Source organism: Nerophis ophidion, linkage group LG17 (assembly GCF_033978795.1).
Source record: "Nerophis ophidion isolate RoL-2023_Sa linkage group LG17, RoL_Noph_v1.0, whole genome shotgun sequence".
Lineage (NCBI taxonomy): Eukaryota > Metazoa > Chordata > Actinopteri > Syngnathiformes > Syngnathidae > Nerophis > Nerophis ophidion.
The window spans coordinates 21,443,072-21,465,972 of NC_084627.1; the positions used below are offsets into that span (position 1 = coordinate 21,443,072).

The 22,901-nt window shown below is 40.7% G+C and overlaps 1 protein-coding gene across 1 annotated transcript in view; it reads right to left on the reverse strand.

Annotated features, from left to right (window-relative positions):
- Nucleotides 1-22,677, reverse strand: part of LOC133536203 (potassium/sodium hyperpolarization-activated cyclic nucleotide-gated channel 1) — a 284,495-nt gene extending 261,818 nt beyond the window's left edge. Inside the window, exon 1 of the mRNA XM_061876534.1 lies at nucleotides 22,145-22,677. Coding sequence (XP_061732518.1) covers nucleotides 22,145-22,500 — 356 coding nt within the window. The 5' untranslated portion in view covers nucleotides 22,501-22,677. The remainder of the gene's footprint in view (nucleotides 1-22,144) is intronic.
- Nucleotides 22,678-22,901: the final 224 nt, after the last annotated feature.

A 22,901-nucleotide genomic window follows, 5' to 3' on the forward strand; every position in this document is an offset into this window, starting at 1 on the left:
GTCATAAAATGTCAGAAACAAGCTGTAGTATCTTACTGAGATCATTTAGGAGCAAAACCCTTAAAACAAGTAAAAGACTCTAACATAAAATCTGCTTAGTGAGAAGAATTATCTTACCAGACAGAAAATAAGCACATATCACCCTTATTTGAGATATTTCATCTTACTTAGATTTCAGTTTTTGCAGTGTACTTAATTCAATCAATCAATCAATCAATGTTTATTTATGTAGCCCTAAATCACAAGTGTCTCAAAGGGCTGCACAAACCACAACGACATCCTCGGTAGAGCCTAGTAAAATGATGTCTTTTATTGCAGTGAAGCACATTGAGCTGCAATTCTTGTACGAATTATTTGGCTTTTAACACTACATGAGTTGTGTGGTCCTCTGTCCTCTGTTGTCCTCTGTGTTTTTAATACACTTTGATTTCTATTTTACTGTTTTAATTTATTTTACCTTTTAAAATAGTTTTTAATCATATTTGTTTTTATATTGTTTTTTTATATTGGTTTTATATTTTTTTTGTTTTTGTTTTTATTCAGTCATTGGTGGAGCATAATATTGTTTTTTTTAATATTGTTTTTTTAACATGGCTGTGCAGCACTTTAGAAACGTTATTGCTGTTTAAATGTGCTATATAAATAAAGTGGATTGATTGATTGATTGATTGATTGATTGATTGATTGATTGATTGATTGATTGATTGATTGATTGATTGATAGGTGCTATACAAATTACAGATTACAGCGATAATGGCTTTTTTGACAATATCCGATATTCCGATATTGTCCATCTCTTAATTACCGATTCCGATATAAACCGATACTGATACATACAGTCGTGCAATTACCCCATTATTATGCCTTATTTTGTTGTGATGCCCCGCTGGATGCATTAAACAATGTAACAAGGTTTTCCAAAATAAATCAACTCAAGTTATGGAAAAAAATGCCAACATGGCACTGCCATATTCATTATTGAAGTCACAAAGTGCATTATTTTTTTTTAACATGCCTCAAAACAGCAGCTTGGAATTTGGGACATGCTCTCCCTGAGAGAGCATGAGGAGGTTGAGGTGGGCGGGATTGGGGGGAGGCGTCCCGGAATGGTTAGTGCTGCAAGGGGTTCTGGGTATTTGTTCTGTTGTGTTTATGTTGTGTTACGGTGCGGATGTTCTCCCGAAATGTGTTTGTCATTCTTGTTTGGTGTGGGCTCACAGTGTGGCGCATATTTGTGACACTGTTAAAGTTGTTTACACGGCCACCCTCAGTGTGACCTGAGGGTGACGTTATATTACCAACAACATCCTTGACAATACGGCATGAAAGTCACTCTCCACATGTTGTATACTATCCATCCATTTTCTACCGCTTATTCCCTTTCGGGGTCGCGGGGGGCGCTGGCGCCTATCTCAGCTACAATCGGGCGGAAGGCAGGGTACACCCTGGACAAGTCGCCACCTCATCGCAGGGCCAACACAGATAGACAGACAACATTCGCACTCACATTCACACACTAGGGCCAATTTAGTGTTGCCAATCAACCTATCCCCAGGTGCATGTCTTTGGAAGTGGGAGGAAGCCGGAGTACCCGGAGGGAACCCACGCATTCACGGGGAGAACATGCAAACTCCACACAGAAAGATCCCGAGCCTGGATTTGAACCCAGGACTGCAGGAACTTCGTATTGTGAGGCAGACGCACTAATCCCTCTGCCACCGTGAAGCCCATGTTGTATACTATCCCCATCCTATCTTGCCGATTGTATTGTACCATATGTCCCGGCAAGAAATCTGCGTTCAAAAGACTCCGGCTTATTAGTGATTCCCCATCCTATCTTGCCGATTGTATTGTACCATATGTCCCGGCAAGAAATCTGCGTTCAAAAGACTCCGGCTTATTAGTGATTCCTAAAGCCCCAAAAAAGTCTGCGGGCTATAGAGCGTTTTCCTTTTGGGCTCCAGTACTCTGGAATTCCCTCCCGGTAACAGTTCGAGATAATACCTCAGTAGAAGCATTTAAGTCTCACCTTAAAACTCATTTGTATACTCTAGCCTTTAAATAGACCTCCTTTTTAGACCAGTTGATCTGCCGCTTCTTTTCTTTTTCTCCTCTGTCCCCCCCTCCACAAGTCCGGTCCGATGACCATGGATGAAGTACTGGCTGTCCAGAGTCGGGACCCAGGATGGGCCGCTCGCCTGTGTATTGGTTGGGGACATCTCTAGCATGCTGATCCGACTCTGCTTAGATGGTTTCCTGTGGACGGGACTCTCGCTGCTGTCTTGGATCCGCTTTGAACTGAACTCTCGCGGCTGTGTTGGAGCCACTATGGATTAAACTTTCACAGGATCATGTTAGACCCGCTCGACATCCATTGCTTTCGGTCCCCTAGACATTTGACGTCCTCTCCAAGGTTCTCAGTCATCATTGTCACCGGCGTCCCACTGGGTGTGAATTCTCCTAGCCCACTGGGTGTGAGTTTCCCTTGCCCTTATGTGGATTCTTCCGAGGATTTCGTAGTCGTTATACTTTGCACAGTCCTTTGAGACATTTGTGATTTAGGGCTATATAAATAAACCTTGATTGATTGATTGATTGACTAATAAGCAGCGTGAGTACATAGTCACGCTCGCTCTTGTGGCAGCGGATACAAAACAATTGCTATTGCGACATCCAGTGGACACATCTAGAACAGCAACTTTTTTAATAACAAAAAAATTACTGCTCATTTTTGTACTTAGCAAACTCATTTTGCGGGACAGGAAAAAAAATGTTCGCGGGCCTGATCCGGCCCACGGGTCGTACGTTTGACACCCCTGATTTAAACCTACAAAAGTATAGTGTAAAAAATAAAATGTATTGATGTATTGATTTTCTGCATGGAAAGAATCAAAAGGCCAAAGTCAAACCGAGTATTTCCTCCTAGCATTCGCACGTTTTAATCGCATTTACTCCATGACTTTGTTTGTAGACAAACCATAGTACTCCCTTTTGTACAATTGAGCCCAGCTCTATAAAGCGTTAGAGGAATTTCCATGACAATGATCCTGCTCCAAATAACGCCACCTCCTATCTAACTGTTGATGTCCTCCCGATAACAAGTGCGACAGTCATCGTTATCAGCGCCTGCCAAGCGAGCGAGGGAAGCCCACGCTATATTGTACTTCCTCGCCATCGCTCCCTCCACCGCCCTCTCCGCTCTCTGCACGTACAATGACGGCCGCATGCATGCTTGGTGACACACAGCATCAATATAGCGCTAAAAGTTGAATATATTAAGGCAGTCTTGAATGGCACAAACACAACAGCACAACAAACACACATTGAGCAACACAAGGAGCAACTTCCTATAAGCAAGCGGATTTGTCTCTGACCATTTCCTGGGGAACTCAACAGTATCAAAATAAAATTGACATTTGCAAGTACTGGCAGAAGTATATTTTAGTGGGGTTTAATTAAATTAGGTCACATGTAGGGTCGCGCGATAGATCCAATCCAATCCACTTTATTTGTGTGGCACATTTAAACAACAGAAATGTTTTCAAAGTGCTGCACAACCATATTAAAAACAATATTCAAATACTATCCATAACTCCACCAATGACTGAATAAAAAACAAACAAAAAATTAAAAATATATATATATATATAAAACCATAGGGGTGTAACAGTACGTGTATTTGTATTGAACCGTATCGGTACGAGGGTGTCGGTTCGGTTCGGAGGTGTACCGAACGAGTACACATGCTAGCAGCGACCGGGCTAGGACAACATGTAAAAGCCACAGGTGGAAGACCCTTCTGCCTCGTTAAGATCTCCCGTTTGGGAACATTTTGGCTGCGCGATACAATAATAGAGGACGGAGGTTTGCCGACATTGTTCAGCAGCTGCTTGTGACGACACGCGCAGGGGAGACACGCCTCCAGGGCTGATGTATTCTCGGGGGCAACACCTTTCACTCTACCCAGCAGTGGGTCTCCACCGCTCCGGACTCCAGGGTAAATGAAAACTCCGGCGATTAGTTGCAAATCGTGGCTTCATTGAGGTCTTGCACACAGCCAATCCAACAAAACACTAGCCAGTCCCCGCACTCACTACCGCTCCCTCACCTCTCTCGCCCACACACTCACTGACGTCACATGCTGTCACATATTATTAGGCGACACACACATACGCTACTCTCATAACACATGCTAACCTATTTGAAGCGTCAACACCGCATTTAAGCAGCCTTTCCTCAGCGAGTCAGGCAGGGCTAATGCAATAACAAATGTTTTTATAGCAACAAATTAAAGTCCATAATCTATTAAAAACTGGATTTTGACCCACTTCTATGGTGGAACATGCCCAGTTAGCCAGACTGGGGGGGGGGGAGTTAATCTGAGTTGACTTGAAACTGTTTCATGTTGCACTTTCAAGTTTTGTTATTTTATTTACAACTTGAGGCAGTTTAATGTTGATTAACGTGGACCCCGACTTAAACAAGTTGAAAAACTTATTGGGGTGTTACCATTTAGAAGTCAATTGTACGGAATATGTACTGTGTTGTGCAATCTACTCATAAAAGTCTTAATCAATCAATCAGAAAATGCACTTTATATTTATAAAATCAATCAATCAATCAATGTTTATTTATATAGCCCTAAATCACAAGTGCCTCAAAGAGCTGCACAAACCACAACGACATCCTTGGTAGGGCCCACATAAGGGCAAGGAAAAACTCACCCCAGTGGGACGTCGACAATGATGACTATGAGAAACCTTGGAGAGGACCGCATATGTGGGCAACCCCCCATATCCCCCAGGGGACCGAAAGCAATGGATGTCGACCGGATCTAACATGATATTATGAAAGTCCAATCCATAGTTGATCTAATGTAAAAAGGTTTTGTTAAGAAACCATTCTGAGCCTTGTCTTATTTAGTTTTTATTTTATATATGTTGACCACATTAACCCTGGCAATGGACCCTGTGTGTATATGTATGTTATGCCATTGTTTACAAATTTGGTAAATAAATAACCAAAAAATGTGTATTATGTTGTTTTCTTACTGTACCGAAAATTAACCGAATCGTGACCTCGAAACCGAGATACGTACCGAACCGAAATTTTTGTGTGCCGTTACACCCCTAGAAAACCAATATAAAAACAATATGAAAATAAATATGATTAAAAATAATTTTAAAGGGTAAAACCAATTAAAACAATAAATAGAAATCAAAATTTTTGAAACACAGAGGGCCACACAACTCACGTAGGGTTAAAAGCCAAAGAATAAAAGTGGGTCATAAGACGAGGGGCAGAGAGTTCCAGAGCATAGGGCCGACCACAGAGAAGGCCCTGTCTTCCCCTGGTTTTAAGTCTCGTCTTGGGCACCACGAGCTGGAACTGTCTCTCGGAACTCAGCGCGCGCGCAGGAGTGTACATTTGAATAAGGTGCCAGTCCATGCAAAGCTTCAAAACCAAACAGCAATGTTTTAAAAATGAATTCTAAAATGAACAGGGAGCCAGTGCAAAGTCTCAAGAATCGGGGTTATATGCTCACGTTTCCTGGCCCCTGTTAAAAGTTGTGCTTTTATAAAGTGACTATGTAAGCGGCTAACGTACCTCCGCAGTGCAAACCCACTTCTAAGTCAGCAATCCACGCCTAAATTGCGGAAAATAAACGAGTATCATTAGTGAATAAATTGAGCACAGAAGGTGAACAAAAGTTCACTAGACTACATCGGGGGTCTAGTGGTAAACATGCGGCTCTTTAGCGCCGCCCTAGTGAATCCCTAGACCACTTTCGGAGATGTGTGAAAATGGAAAAAGATGAAGAAAAAAAAATTGTTTTTGTTTTAATATATTTTCTGTCGGAGGACAAACATGACACAAACCTTCCTAATTGTTTTAAAATCCCACTGTTTATATTAAACATGCTTCACTGAGGAGAGTATTTGGTAAGCACCATTTTGTCCTACTTATTTCAGTGGTCCTTGAACTCAACGTAGTTCGTTTACATGTACAAGTTTCTCCAAGGCTGCCACAGAAAGACGTGTTTTATGCCATTCCTTCTGTGTCCCATTTTGTCCACCAAACATTTTATGCTGTGCATGAATACAGAAAGGTGAGCTTTGTTGATTTTTTGGATTTGCTGGAGTGCTTATCAGGCATATTTGGTCAATCCATGATTGCAAGCCAATTGGTGCTAACATGCTAAATAGGCTCACTGTATATACATATTGCATCATCATGCCTATTTTGTAGGTATATTGGAGCACATTTAATTTCCTTGACTTATGTCGTCGGTGTACAAACGTTTGTATTTAATTTGGATTTGCATGTCTCATGACATATTATCTGTATATAATATTGACTGCATTTCTGATAATTGTTTGTGTGCCATGTTGTTCCAGACCACAGCAAACGTTACCCAGTGTGCAAAGATTGCAATAAATCCATTAGAAGAAGACAGCCTGCCGTTTCCTTTAACTTGGACACACACATCTATACTTTTGCCCATTCTGAGCCAGCAATTTCCAGAACTTATCACACACTCTGACAAGTTTTACTTGTCACAAAGTATAGGTGACAAACCCCAAGATGCAGAGACGGCAGGCTTGGTGCAGGAAAACATAATTTAATGTCCAAAATAAAGGTAAAACACAAACAAGGAACTAGGAGACAGGAAACAAGATACCAGGAAAACAGGAAACGTGGAACATAAAAGGCAGCATATAGGTAGTATTTGGAATTGGGGTTGGAATTGGAGGTTAAATCACCACAAATGATTCCCGGGCGCGGCACCGCTGCTGCCCACTGCTCCCCCACCTCCCTGGGGGTGATCAAGGGTGATGGGTCAAATGCAGAGAATAATTTCGCCACATCGGGGCAGCATAGCTTGGTTAGTAGATCGGCCGTGCCAGCAACTTGAGGGTTGCAGGTTCGATTCCCGCTTCCGCCATCCTAGTCGCTGCCGTTGTTTCCTTGGGCAAGACACTTTGCCCACCTGCTCCCAGTGCCACCCACACTGGTTTAGATGTAGCTTAGATATTGGGTTTCACTATGTAAAGCGCTTTGAGTCACTAGAGAAAAGCGCTATAAAAATATAATTCACTTCACTTAACATCTGGTGTGTGTGACAATCATTGGTACTTTAACTTTAACTCTAGTAGCTACGGCAACAACAAAAATACTCCAGCCCTGACTGGAAAGCAGGGCAGGTCTAAATAGCAACTGGCTGATTGACACCAGGTGTGGCCAGGTGCCTGAGGGGAAACTGAACCAAAATAAGAGCGCTGACAGGAAATAAAAAACGGAAAAACCATAACATAACTAAGTTGTCAGTGACAAACCTGACATTACTCATGTTTTCCAATGTTGTAAAAATGTGTAGACCAAACATTTTGAATACAACATTCATGTCAACAAAGATTTGTGTCAGTTTTTGATAGTAGGCTAATATAGCTAATATAGACACTTACATCATGTGTTGCTTTCATTATAACACTTATATAAGACTTTTACCTTTTTACGGTTCCAGACAAAATTACTATTATTTTTTGTATTTTTGGTCCAATATGGCTCTTTCAACATTCAAGTTCTCTTGTAGCGGGATTGCCTGATGTCGTGTTGATGCAATATTGTGTTCTGTGTGAAAGGTACAGGGAAATAAATGCTGTATTTCAATGAGAACGCGGTCAATGGAAGTGTTTTAAATATGGACGAGAAAGTACCGGTTGCATTTTGTTGTTTTGTTTGGAAGGTGTATGAAAATCGTCTGCAAAGTAAAAACACTTAAATGGCTTTGAAACTACGACAAAGGCCTCTATTTAGCGTGAGCAGGTGTACGAAGCCGTGCATCGGACCTCTCCAAAAGAAAAACCGATGAATAATGAATATTACTAACTTGCCATTAATCTTTAAGCAGCTACAGTGTACGAAGAATACATTAGATATTACGTTACTTAGAGGGTGATGTTTATTATGGATTGGGTTCACATAGGGGCCCTGGTTGTTTTTTGTTTTTTTTTGGTCCTTCCCAAAAAGGAACATGAGCCTGTAGCGAATGTGTAATGAGCTTAAGAGGGACAGATGAACACCAAAAGCAATCAGCAGTTGAACTTTTAAGGCTGCAGCAGCATGGCGGCTAGCTTGACTTCCAGTAATAGCTGAGAGGCAATGTGCCAGCCCTTTTAAAAAAAAAAAGTGCCCTTTGGAAAATGTCATGAAGAATCTGGGAAGAGGGGCTTCAAGAAAAATATCCAATCTGCTTTAGGGACGGCCATTTTGTGGCCTTATCTGTGGGATTTTGAGAAAAAAACTCAATTCAATTTTTCTCTTAAAAATTGTGATTTTTTTATATTTTATACATAAAAAATACATACAACTAGGGCTGGGGGATATATCGATATACTCGATATATTGCGGGATTGTCTCTGTGGGACATAGAAATAGACTATATCGTGATATTCGATTATACGTTCTCACACAGTTGCTTTAAGCTGCGGCCATTACACTACTTGCGTTTCCACTCTTTCTTGTCTTACCTTCTCACTGGGACTTAAAACAAGCGCACCTTCTTACATATGTCACGTGTGCAACGTCACACGCTCCCGCGGAGCAGACAGGTAGAGCCATGGTAACTTTAGCTGTGATGCTAAAGGTGCGGTGCGAGTGGTAATACGAGAGAAAGAAGGTTTGAATCTGGTAACAAATGAAGGAAGAATCAATTCTCTAGAAAATCAGCACAGGGTCCATCGTCTCGTGGTGGTTTGGTTTCAAGCGGGAAGATGTCGAACAATTATGCGGCAAAAGCGTTGCTACAAAAAGTAGCAGTACTGCTAATGTAGCATCATTTGAAAAGTCTTCTGCTAGATAGTGAAGAGTGCTTGAAACTCCGCATGTCAACATCTTCGTTCGGTGCCACACCAACAAAATCCCCAAGCAACTATTTCCAGATCAACACCGTATGAAAAAAATTGTTAACAACAGAAGGAGATAACGTCCGCAGGATCCTAGGACACAGCGAAGGACAAACACTTTTTGATATCTTATTGTGCAGCTCATTTTTATTTGACAGTTATTGAAATATCTTGTGTGACATCATGCACAAAAGTGCACTTTATTTGTTTTAAACTATTAATATATATATATATATATATATATATATATATATATATATATATATATATATATATATATTAGGGGTGTAACGTTACACAAAATTTTCGGTTCGGTAAGTACCTCGGTTTAGAGGTCACGGTTCGGTTCATTTTCAGTACAGTAAGAAAACAACAAAATATACATTTTGGGGTTATTTATGTAGCAAACTTGTAAACAATGGCTTGATCCTTTTAACATTGGGAACACTATAATAATCCTGCCCACGTTAATCCACATTAAACTGCCTCAAGTTGTTGATTATATGAAATACAATGACACAACTTTTCTTCTACATATAAAAATGGTAACATTAAACAGTTTCAAGTCAACTCATCATGCTTAATTCATTACAGCAGTTGGGAAGCCTGTAGTTGATTTTTTATCATGTAAATGTTATATTTGTATCAACATCTGATAGCATGGACCCTGCCATTCAAAACTAGGCTGCTGCATTACTAATGATTAATGTAACTATAGCTGAAAAATAGTACAATAGCAATAGGAGTTCATGTAGAAACTCTTCCTTTAACATAATGTCCTTTTTTGCTGCTTCAACACACCTCAATCAACACTGTCCGTAACACACACACACACACACACACACACACACGCACACACCGCAAAATGAGCTAACGTTATGCTAAAAGCTAACTAGCCTTCACCTAAAGCCAGGACTGCGAGTGAACTGAGCTGCAGTTTGTTTCTAGAAGGTCAACGGGCTCATAGTGATGTTTAGAAAGTAGTTGACTTGGAATTGTTTAGTATAACTTGGGGAGAGTCCGTTGCTCCCCTGCTAAACGCCTATCTGCTTGACGCTGAAGCGCTGACTAGATGCGCTCTGAATACGCACTGCTGATTGGCTTGTTATCGCTACTGTTGTAACCAATCAGATGGTTGTGTGGGAGGGACAATGCAGGGTGCTGTTCAGGAGACAGAGGCAGAACGGAGCGGAGCAGCTTGTTAAGACTTTAGCATAGGCGGCTACTTCATATGTTCGTGTGGAACTCGTTCGGTACTCCTCCGCACCGAACCGGAACCCCCAGACCGAAACGGTTCAATACAAATACATGTACCCTTACAACCATAATAGATATATATATATATATATATATATATATAGGTGTGGGAAAAATCACAAGACTACTTCATCTCTACAGAACTGTTTCATCAGGGGTTCCCTGATGATTGAGGGAACCCCTCATGAAACAGTTCTGTAGAGATGAAGTAGTCTTGTGATTTTTCCCACACCTACACATTGCGCTCTACCACGGTATCAAGCACTATTCTCTGGATAATCCAATCAAGACATATATATATTTATATATATATATATATATATATATATATATATATATATATATATATATATATATATACATATATGGAAGCGTGGAAAGGGTCCTATAATATTCTATACCATAATTCTCAAATTATGGTACCACTAGCGGTACATGGGCTCCATCTAGTGGTACACCAAAGAATCACTTAATTAGATATTGTAACTACGTGACATATTTTATTTTTAATATTCAAGCACATTGTTACTGTTTAAACTGTGTGTAATGTTAAAATACCACAAAATGTTAAATATACCATACCTCTGCCGTGTTTTTAATGAATTACTTAGGCCTACTACGCAACCATAATTTAATATTGGTCATTATGGTGGTACTGGGAAAGCCAAGTGTTTACTGATGTCGTACTTGGTGGGAGAACAAATTTTGACAACCACTTTTCTACACAGTTCTGATGACATAATCTTCCATAGAAGACACAAACAGTCCACATGAGGTGCACTTTTTGAGCTACCTTACAACATGTGTGGGTGTCCAAAGGGTGACCTAGAAGCCCTTTGTATCTTGCAGCACATATTTATTGGCCTTAGGAATACTTCTAAAACACCAGTAAGAACAACATGTTGAAAAGAATGACAAAAAAAAATTGTAATTTAATGTTAGAATATAATAATATTATTAGAATATAATAGAACACATACCCTTTTGCTCTACATTTTCATAAGGAGACACGTAATGCAGCTCATTGTTTTCATTCAAGGGGCCACTCTGACGTGTTTGATCCTTCCCTTGCCACTCCAAGGACGCCTGCAAGCAGCTCTTTTGATTTAGGTTAATCCTACATGTGCATGCTGATGACTACTGCAATATCCAAGTTCACCAAAACAAAGGTTATAGTCCCCGATAGGAGGAAGAAAATACAGGATTTAAGGCGTCAATCACAGGAATGTTTTAACCACACATCCATCCATTTTCTACCGCTTGTCCCTTTCGGGGTCGCAGGGGTGCTAGAGCCTATCTCAGCTGTATTCCGGCGGAAGGCGGCGTACACCCTGGACAAGTCGCCACCTCATCGCAGAGCCAACACAGATAGACAAACAACATAGCCACACGTCCCCATTTCCAAAATATACCTTGAAAATCACCCAACAAATCAGCATTCTCAATATCCCCCAGAAATGGTCCCCAGCATCACTTGTGTGTGCTGTTGACTGACTAATAGATGCTTTTGCAATATGGCTGTAACATTTACCTGTAAACCAGTTTTAAATCAATCTTGTTCAATCTTCCACTTGACCCAAGTCCAACAGTAATGAAAAAACTTGATACGTTAATACTACAAAGTCAATTATATTTTATTAGGGATGTCCTGATCAACATGTTTGGCCTCCAAACCTGATTTATTTGCCACAAATCCAATGCCATTTCGAGTCCCGATAAAATATTTTCACAACATATTGTAGAATTGTGGTATAGCAAATTTTCTTCTAGTTATCCAGTGATACTTGAAATAAACTTTGTTTAACTCTCAGCTTCTAGCAGCGCTCATAGGTTGCAGCTTGCACTCAAATTCGTGAACCCTCCAGAAATTCATGCAACTCCTGCATGTGTGTAATAGGAATAGGGAAGTATGTATATGTAATGTACCCATCATCCATTTTCTACCGCTTATTCCCTTTGGGGTCGCGGGGGGTGCTGGTGCCTATCTCAATTACAATCGGGCGGAAGGCGGGGTACACCCTCGACAAGTCGCCACCTCATCGCAGAGCCAACACAGATCGACAGACAACATTCACACTCACATTCACACACTAGGGACCATTTAGTGTTACCAATCAACCTATCCCCAGGTGCATGTCTTTGGAAGTGGGAGAAAGCCGGAGTACCCGGAGGGAACCTACACATTCACGGGGAGAACATGCAAACTCCACACAGAAAGATCCCGAGCCCGGGATTGAACCCAGGACTACTCAGGACTTTCATATTGTGAGGCAGACGCACTAACCCCTCTTCCACCGTGAAGCCCTAATATTAATGTCATGAAATGTAAATGGACTACTTTTGATGCCTTTTTGAATGTTATTTATTGGGTTTAAAGGCCTACTGAAACCCACTACTACCGACCACGCAGTCTGATAGTTTATATATCAATGATGAAATATTAACATTGCAACACATGCCAATACGGCTTTTTTAGTTTACTAAATTACAATTTTAAATTTCCCGGGAGTTTCGTCTTGGAAACGTCGTGTAATGATGACGTGCACGCAAGAATGCCATGCGTTTTTAGGAAGTATGAGCGCTACGCACACACACACACCAAAAATCGTCTGCTTTAACGGCATAATTACACAGTATTTTGGAGATCTGTGTTGCTGAATCTTTTGCATTTTTTTAAATTAATAATGGAGAAGTCACAGTAGAAAGATGGAGAATGAACACCAATGAGTTGGCCGATGACATTATCACATCATTTATTTATAAAGTATAAATGACGACAAAAAAGGGTAGAGTACTTTTAACCGCAACATGTAAGCGTAAAAAAAAAAAAAAAAAACTTTATGATTTGTACATTTTCAGAATGTGCTTGTTCTATTTTTAATTCTATTTTTAAACAAAGAAAACAATCTGAAGTTGTCTTTATTTTTAAGTTATCGTGCAGTGATTTTACCAGTCCGGCCCACTTGGGAGTAGATTTTTCGCCATGTGGCCACCGATCTAAAATAAGTTTGACACCCCTGGAATAAATGCAATGATGTCATGGCTCCAATTGGTTCCATTGTAAGATTACTTTTATTTACAAGTAACAACGCATTAAAAAAAACATGTTTGTTCTTGTCTCTCTGGTGGTTTTCTACACCAAAATTCTTCTTTGTGTTCTCCAGATTTTGGCACGCTGTGCCTTACACATTTTTCATCCAATTCAAGCAGTTCCAATTTCAAACTGTTCAGCCTATTCAGGAATCGCGGGCTTTCCCTTGACAAATTCCAAAAATTCCAAGAACTCCCAGAATTCCAGGTTTTCCGTGACATTTTTCCCATTCAAAATGAATTGGCCATTTTTGTAACTTTTTCCACCATTTCCAGATTTTTCAACCCATTCGAACCATTCCACTTTCAATACATTACACTCATCCTGGAAATTCAAACTATTATTTTTCCAAGTAAAAAAAAATTCCAGGAATTCCCAGAATTCCCTTTTTTTAAAACCCTTTTTTGACCCTTTTTTTACCAACCACTCCTTCCACATTTTTCAACCCAATTCAACCGTTTCACCGTCCAAACATTCCTATTAATCAGGACAAAAAACAAAGTTGATTTTTAAACTGGAAAAATTCCTGTTTTTTCCGAAACTACTGGAATTTCTTAATACAATTTCAACATTAAAATGTTAATACTTCAACATTTCTCAAGATATTACAAAACATTCCCAACACCAACGATTTCAACTCATTCAGAACATGCAAGTCTTTTGACATTTTACCAAAAAATCCCGCTTTTCCCGAAATTCCCAAATTTCCATGAAATTCCCATTGAAACGAATGGGACATTTTTCAAAGTTTCATCCGATTCAAACGGTTCCAACTTCAAAATATTCCGTCCGTTCAAAATTGTGTGCCCGTATTCAACAATTTAAAAAAAAATCCTGGATTTACAACAATTCCCAGTTTTCAGGGACATGTTCCCCATTCAAAATGAATTGGCCATTTTTCCAACTTCCAGCATTTCCACATTTTTCAACCGATTCAAACAATTCCACCTTCAACACATTACACTCATCATGGAAATTCAAACCAGGGTTTCCCACACATTCATATAGTTGTGGCGGCCCGCCACGAAAGAATTACGGACGCCACAAATAAAAAATAAAATAAAAAATAAAAAAAATTAAAAAATTATTTTTTTTATTTTTTATTTTTCTTTCGGCTTTTGACTTGCTCGACCGCTCATAAAAGCAATGGGACTCTGTCTGTGAATGGAGTTTGTTGTTACATTTTATATAAATATGTAAATATTATGTAAATATGTATATAAATAAGTACATAAAGTGTTGTAATTATATTCCAACTCCGCTTTTTTTTGGTCATCGCCGCAGCTGCTGCCTCTCCCCCACCCAACCCCGCCGCCCGACCACACAACCGCAAATAGATGCCTGACCTGTGGGAAACACTGCAAACTCTTAATTTTCCAAGTTAAAAGAAATTACAGGAATTCCCTTTTTCAACCCTTTTTTTGGGCAAAAAAATCTTGATTTTCCCGAAATTCCAAGAATTTCTTGATAATATTTCTCAATTAAAATGCTAATAGGTCAACAGATTTGAAAAAAATCCAACACCAACGATTTCAACTCATTCAGAACATGCAAGTCTTTTAACATTTTCCAAAAAATTACCGCTTTTCCCGAAATTCCCAAATTTCCATGAAATTCTCATTGAAACGAATGGGACATTTTTAAAACTTTCATCCGATTCAAACGGTTCCAACTTCAAAATATTCAGTGTGTTCAATATTGTGTGCTCTTCTTCAACAATTTAAAAATGATTCACGGATTTCCAACAATTCCTAGTTTTCAGGGACATTTTCCCCATTCAAAATGAAGTGGCCATTTTTCAAAATTCCACCATTTCCACATTTTTCAACCGATTCAGACCATTCCACCTTCTACACATTCCACTCTTCCTGGAAAATATAGCTATAATTTTTCCAAGTTAAAAAAATTCCAGGAATTCCCAGAATTGCCTGTTTTGACCCTTTTTTCTGGCAAAAAATTCCTGGCTTTCCCGAAATTCCTGGAATTTATTAATACAATTTCTCAATTAAAAATATAAATACTTCAACATTTCATGACAAATTTGAAAAAATCCAACACCAATGATTCCAACTCATTCAGAACATGCAAGTCTTTTAACATTTTCCAAAAAATTTCCACTTTTCCCGAAATTCCCAAATTTCCATGAAATTCCCATTGAAACGAATGGGACATTTTTAAAACTTTAATCCGATTCAAATGGTTCTAACATCAAAATATTCAGTCCTTTTAAAATTGTGTGCTCTTCTTCAACACAGTAAAAAAAATTGCGGATTTCCAACAATTCCCAGTTTTCAGGGACATTTTTCCCATTCAAAATGAATTGGCCATTTTTCAAAATTCCCCCATTCCCACATTTTTCAACCGATTTAAACCATTCCACCTTCAACACATTCCACTCATCCTGGAAATACAAAATATAATTTTTACAAGTTAAAAACAATCCAGGAATTCCCAGAATTCCCTTTTTTTCCAACCCTTTTTTGACCCTTTTTGCTAGCGACTACTCCTTCCACATTTTTCAACCCACTTCAACCGTTCCACCATCCAAACATTCCTCTTAATAAGGACAAAAAACAAAGTTGATTTTCAAAACTGGAAAAATTCCTGGTTTTCCCAAAATTCCTGAAATTTCTTAATACCATTTCTCAATTAAAAAATGTTAATACTTTAACATTTCTCGACAGATTTTAAAAAATTGCCAACACCAACGATTTCAACTCATTCAGAACATGCAAGTATTTTAACATTTTCCCACAAATTCCCGCATTTCCCAAAATTCCCAAAAGTCCATAAAAGACCCCTCTGAAAATTTTTTTTCAAAGTTTCATCCAATTCCAACTTCATAATATTCGGCCTGTTCAAAATTGTGTGGTCTTCTTCAACAATTTTTTTTTTTAATTCCCGGATTTCCAACAATTCCCAGTTTTCAGGGACATTTTTCCCCATTTAAAATTAGCTGTCCATTTTTCAAACTTTCCACGATTCGCACATTTTTCAACCTATTCAAACCATCCCAACATCAACACATGGGCCGGTATAGCTCGGTTGGTAGAGTGGCTGTGCCACCAACTTGAGGATTCCAGGTTCGATCCCCGCTTCCGTCATCCTTTTCACTGCCGTTGTGTCCTTGGGCAAGACACTTTACCCACCTGCTCCCAGTTCCACCCACACTGATTTAAATATAACTTAGATATTGGGTTTCACTATGTAAAGGGCTTTGAGTCACTAGAGAAAAGCGCTATATAAATATAATTCACTTTACATTCCACTCATTCAAACTAAAACTTTCCCACGTTCTAAACCAAATTCCGTTTTTCCTGAAAATGCTGACTCTTCGACATTCAACTCATTTCAACATGCACACTATTCTTACATTCATACTAAATTCTGTCTGCATTTCACTTCAGCATTGGAGGCAAAATCCCACCTAAAAGTGCAGTTTGAGTTAAAAAGAGGCCAATATCAGCCCTGATCCTATTTGATTTGATTTGATTGGATTTTTATTAAGGATCCCCAATAGCTTGTTGCCACAACAACCCACTAGTCTTCCTGTGGTCCACAAACTTAATACAATTACAAGTTAAAGCATATAATTATAACTACACAATACAGAAAAAAATAAAAGCATCAATAGGAAAACAAGCAAACAATTTACAGCCACAGAATAATAATTACCTTCCTATGAATACAAGTATTTCTGTCCCATGATTCATATGGAAACGTCTTAGCTTAATTAGCATACCCACGTTGCATCTGTTTTAGCATACTCCATCCCATCCATTTCCTACCGCTTGTCCCTAAAACTCCATCCATCCATCCATTTCCTACCGCTTATTCCCTTTCGGGGTCGCGGGGGGCGCTGGCGCCTATCTCAGCTACAATCGGGCGGAAGGCGGGGTACACCCTGGACAAGTCGCCACCTCATCGCAGGGCCAACACAGATAGACAGACAACATTCACACTCACATTCACACACTAGGGACCATTTAGTGTTGCCAATCAACCTATCCCCAGGTGCATGTCTTTGGAAGTGGGAGGAAGCCGGAGTACCCGGAGGGAACCCACGCATTCACGGGGAGAACATGCAAACTCCACACAGAAAGATCCCGAGCCTGGATATGAACCCAGGACTGCAGGACCTTCGTATTGTGAGGCCAAGGTCCTGCAGCTAAAAATAGGAAAATGGCTCCTGCATTCGTGTGAATGTGAGTGTGAAAGTTGTCTGTCTATCTGTGTTGGCCCTGCGATGAGGTGGCAACTTGTCCAGGGTCTACACCGCGTTCCGCCCGATTGTAGCTGAGATAGCCACCAGCGCCCCCCATGGCCCCAAAGGGAAAAGCGGTAGGAAATGGATGGATGGATGGGCTCCTGCATCCCATACTACTGGTTCTCAAATAGGGGTACGCGTACCCCAGGGGGTACTTGAAGGTATGCCAAGGGGTACGTGAGATTTTTTTTTTTAATATTCTAAAAATAGCAACAATTCAAAAATCATTTATAAATATATGTATTGAATAATACTTTAACAAAATACGAATGTAAGTTCATAAACTGTGAAAAGAAATGCAACAATGCAATATTCAGTGTTGACTGCTGGATTTTTTTTGTGGATATGTTCCATAAATATTGATGTTAAAGATTTCTTTTTTGTGAAGAACCGGTTTAGAATTAAGTTCATGAATCCAAATGGATCTCTATTATAATCCCCAACGAGGGCACTTTAAAGACCTACTGAAAAGAGATTTTCTTATTTAAACGGGGATAGCAGGTCCATTCTATGTGTCATACTTGATCATTTTGTGATATTAACATATTTTTGCTGAAAGGATTTTGTAGAGAACATCCATGATAAAGTTCGCAACTTTAGGTGCTAAGAGAAAAGCCCTGCCTCTACCGGAAGTCGCAGACGATGACGTCACAAATGTGATGGCTCCTCACATATTCACATTGATTTTAATGGGAGCCTCCAACAAAAAGTGCTATTCGGACCGAGAAAACGACAATTTCCCCATTAATTTGAGCGAGGATGAAAGATTCGTGTTCGAGGATATTGACAGCGACGGACTAGAAAAAAAAAAAAATACGTGATTGCATTGGGACGGATTCAGATATTTTTAGACACATTTACTAGGATAATTCAGGGAAATCCCTTATCTTTCTATTGTGTTGCTAGTGTTTTAGTGAGTTTAATATTACCTGATAGTCGGAGGGGTGTCTCCACGGGTGTCTTGACGCGCAGTGTCTCAGGGAAAGTCGACGGCAGCTTTATGGACGGCACAAGCTCAGCTTTTCTCCAGTAAGAAGCGACTTTTTAACCACACTTTTCTCACCGAAACCTGCTGGTTGACATTCCGTCGTGTTTCATGTTGGCTTGACCGTACTCTGATCCATAGTAAAGTTTCACCTCCAGGAATTTTAAATAAGGAATCACTGTGTGTTTGTGTGGCTAAAGGATAAAGCTTCCCAACTCCATCTTTCTACTTTGACTTCTCCAATATTAATTGGACAAATTGCAAAAGATTCAGCAACATAGATGTCCAAAATACTGTGTAATTATGCAGTTAAAGCAGACGACTTTTAGCTGTGTGTGTGTGCAGTACTCATACTTCCTAAAAACACCGGACGTCTTGCGTACACGTTATCATTACACAACGTTTTCAAGACGAAACTCCCAGGAAATTTAAAATTGTAATTTAGTAAAGTAAAAAGGCCGTATTGGCATGTGTTGCAATGTTAATATTTCATCATTGATATATAAACTATCAGACTGCGTGGTGGGTAGTAGTGGGTTTCAGAAGGCCTTTAAGTTGATGATTACTTCTATGTGTAGAAATCTTTATTTATAATTGAATCACTTGTTTATTTTTCAACAATTTTTAGTTATTTTTATTTCTTTTTTTTTTCCAAAATAGTTCAAGAAAGATCACTACAAATGAGCAATATTCTGCACTCTTATACAATTTAATAAATCAGAAACTGATGACAGTGCTGTATTTTACTTATTGATCTCTTTTTTTCAACCAAAAATGCTTTCCTCTTATTAGGGGGTACTTGAATTTAAAAAAATTTCACAGGGGGTGGATCACTGAAAAAAGCTTGAAAACCACTGTCCCATACAGTTGTGATCAAAACTAATCAACCCCCACACAATTTTGGTGTTTTAGCAAGTTGGACATGTATTCCGTATTTTGTTTATAGTCATATCAAATAAAGATGCATTAAATAGACAAATGCAACTTGATTTACAACATTATATTTTGTAACATACCAAACAGTGTCATTTATCTTAATATCTCATTGACAAAATTATTCAACCCCTTGAAGATCATAACTCTTAAGAACACAATTTGAATAAGGTCTTTTCAATCAGGTGTTGAAAACACCTGTAGATGTGATTAGAACCATAAGGGGCAACAATTAAACTGATTGAAAAAGACTGTGACGCTCAGCTACTTGCAGATGGTCAATGGTGTATTTGCAACATGGTGAAGTCCAGGGAGTGGTCAAAGAAGTCAAGAGAGGAGGTAAATTCTCTTCATAAGAAAATATATGGATATAAGAAAATAGCAAAGACATTACACATTCCAAGAGACACAGTTGGGAGCATAATTTAAAACTAAAGGCACAGTGGAAACACTACCTGGGCGTGGTAGAGAAAGGATGCTGTGTGCAGCTGCTGTCCGGTATTTGAAGCGTACAGTGGTGAAAAACCCCTGCGAACTACAACAGGGCATTGGAGAGGGGGGAACGCAGGTTTCATCCCACACAATAAGGCGCGCACTACGAGATGAAGGCCTCCATGCCAGAACTCCCAGGCGCACCCCACTTCTGACTACCAGGCACAAGGAAAATAGACTCCAGTATGCCAAAAATCAGTTGCAGCACGCAAGCCCAAGAATATGAATGAACTGGAGGCCTTTGTCCAAGAGGAATGGGCTAAAATACCTGTAGATCGTTGCAAGAAGCTTGTGTGTATGTATCACGTTTGAAGGATGTAATTACTGCCAAAGGGTGTTCTACTAAGTCAGGGGTCGGGAACCTTTTTGACTGAGAGAGCCATGAAAGCGAAATATTTTAAAATGTATTTCTGTGAGAGCGATATCATATTTTTTAACACTGAATATAACTAAATGTCTGCATTTTTTTTAGTAAGACCAACATTTTTAGAGTATTGTAGGTCTCTTTTTATTTTTAATAACATTGTTATTCTGAAGCTAACCACAATTAAATAAAATACTTCCTACCATGAATGTGACTTCTTGAACATATTTTGACACTGTGATTACCAGCGTAATTAGGTTGGTAGGTAGGTATTGTTATTGCCCAAGTACATCAAAACTTTGTTGATTGACTGATGGATTTGATTAGACAAACAAACAGTGTTTACGGTCACAGAACAGCTATGAGAAAAAAACTCAAGAGCAAAGCATATATACGTATCACAACATACAACTCCAGACTTGCAACACAGGGGAGGGAGTGGGGGCTACGGTGGCGGGCTGCAGCTCTTCAGGCACTGCCCAGCCGTCCATCACCCCTGAAGGATTTGCGTCGAGGGCTTTGGATGAATTATTCATTACTTATCGTGTTAAGCAATGTCAGCTAAGATTTATCTTGAGAGCCAGATGCAGTCATCAAAAGGGCCACATCTGGCTCTAGAGCCATAGGTTCCCTACCCCTGTACTAAGTACTAAAGATGCATGTAACTAGGGGTTAAATAATTTTGTCAATGACAAATTAAGAAAAATGTCCTTTTTTGGGTATTTTGTAAAATACAGTGTTACAACTGGCTTGGGGGCTTCGCGGTGGGAGAGGGGTTAGTGCGTCTGCCTCACAACACGAAGGTCCTGCAGTCTTGGGTTCAATACCAGGCTCGGGATCTTTCTGTGTGGAGTTTGCATGTTCTCCCCGTGAATGCGTGGGTTCCCTCCGGGTACTCCGGCTTCCTCCCACCTCCAAAGACATGCACCTGGGGATAGGTTGATTGGCAACACTAAATTGACCCTAGAGTGTGAATGTGAGTGTGAATGTTGTCCGTCTATCTGTGTTGGCCCTGCGATGAGATGGCGACTTGTCCAGGGTGTACACCGCCTTCCGCCCGATTGTAGCTGAGATAGCCGCCAGCGCCCCCTGCGACCCCGAAAGGGAATAAGCGGTAGGAAATGGATGGATGGATTGTCTATTTGACACATTTTTGTTTGATATGACTATAAACTAAATACGGAATAAATGTCCAACTTGCTAAAACACTAAAATTGTGTGGGGGTTGAATCATTTGGTTCACAACCGTACAACTCGAGCATGCGTGCGACTTGAGGACCATGGACAGCTCCCTGAGACAGGAGCAGGCATGTCCTGCCACACACACACACACACACACACACACACACACGTTTTTCACGCCCACGGCGCCGAGGCAAGCCCGGGCTGGGCATGCATTTCATCGGGGTGGAGCAGACCGTGAAGCGGGCACCGTGTGGCCGACTGGTTGTGCCTGCGTGCACCTGTGCACCTTTCCCTTTCTGTGGGCACATTCCTTCACATTGGAGCGTCAAAAATGACATCATTGAAGAACAAAAAAAAACCTGAGAGTGTCTGCACAAAATGCTCCCCCCCGCCTCCCCCCTAGCCCCTCCATCCGTCATTTCCCCGCCGCCTGCAGCAGCGATGTTTACAGTCATGATGGTGCATTGGCACCGGTGCACAGGTTAGGGACGCCTGCAATATGTCGCAACCTGCAAAAAACAAACCCAGCGGTGCCCCATTTTTCTCCCCGCCCCGCCATGCAAGGACATCCGTGCTTTTTGCCAACCCGCAATGAAACACCCACAGCGTGTTAATAAACATGTTCGTGGGGTGCGTGGAAAGAAGAAAGGTGTTCGTGTCTTACCTAAAGTCGCTGTAGGGGTGAATGATCCAGTATCCTGCCGTCTGGACCCTCTCCTGCTCCTTTTCCACCGCTTTCTGGCTGCCGAACATCCGCAGGGAGAACTTATTGACTCCGGGCTGCATCATGGCCCCGAATTGCCGCTGCATGAACCCGTGCTGCCTGGCCGCCCCCTCCAGGTCGTCGAAGCCCACCATGGCCTCCTCCCGCTCCCCCTTGAAGCTGACGGAGTTGCCGTGCTCCTTCGTGTTCTGGCTGCCGGTGCTGTTTTTCTGCACCGAGTCCTGCCTCTGGAAGACGTTATTCCCGTCCGCCTTCTCCTCCTTGCTGCCGGAGAACGAGTTGGATTTGTCCTCCATGCTGCGTGTTTTGGCGTCTGCGGACTAGCCGTAGAGTTTTTTTCCCTCCCTTTTGAGCTTCTTCTTCTTCTTCTTTTTCTTCTTCTTTTGGTCCTCCTCCCGGTGTCCTTCACAGTGCTTCAGCTCCTCCGCCTTCCGACGTGAGTGCTGCAAACTGAGACCGAGTGGCCGACAGACCCTCCTCCCGCTCCACACCCTCCTCCCTGCTCCGTGGATCAGCTTCTTGGGTTACCGCCATCTACCGACGGGACCCGGCCCCGAACCGTCCACACGAACACACACACACACACAGACACACACACACACACACACACACACACACACACACACACACACACACACACACACACACACACACTCTAGATCAGGGGTCGGGAACCTTTTTTATCTGAGAGAGCCAT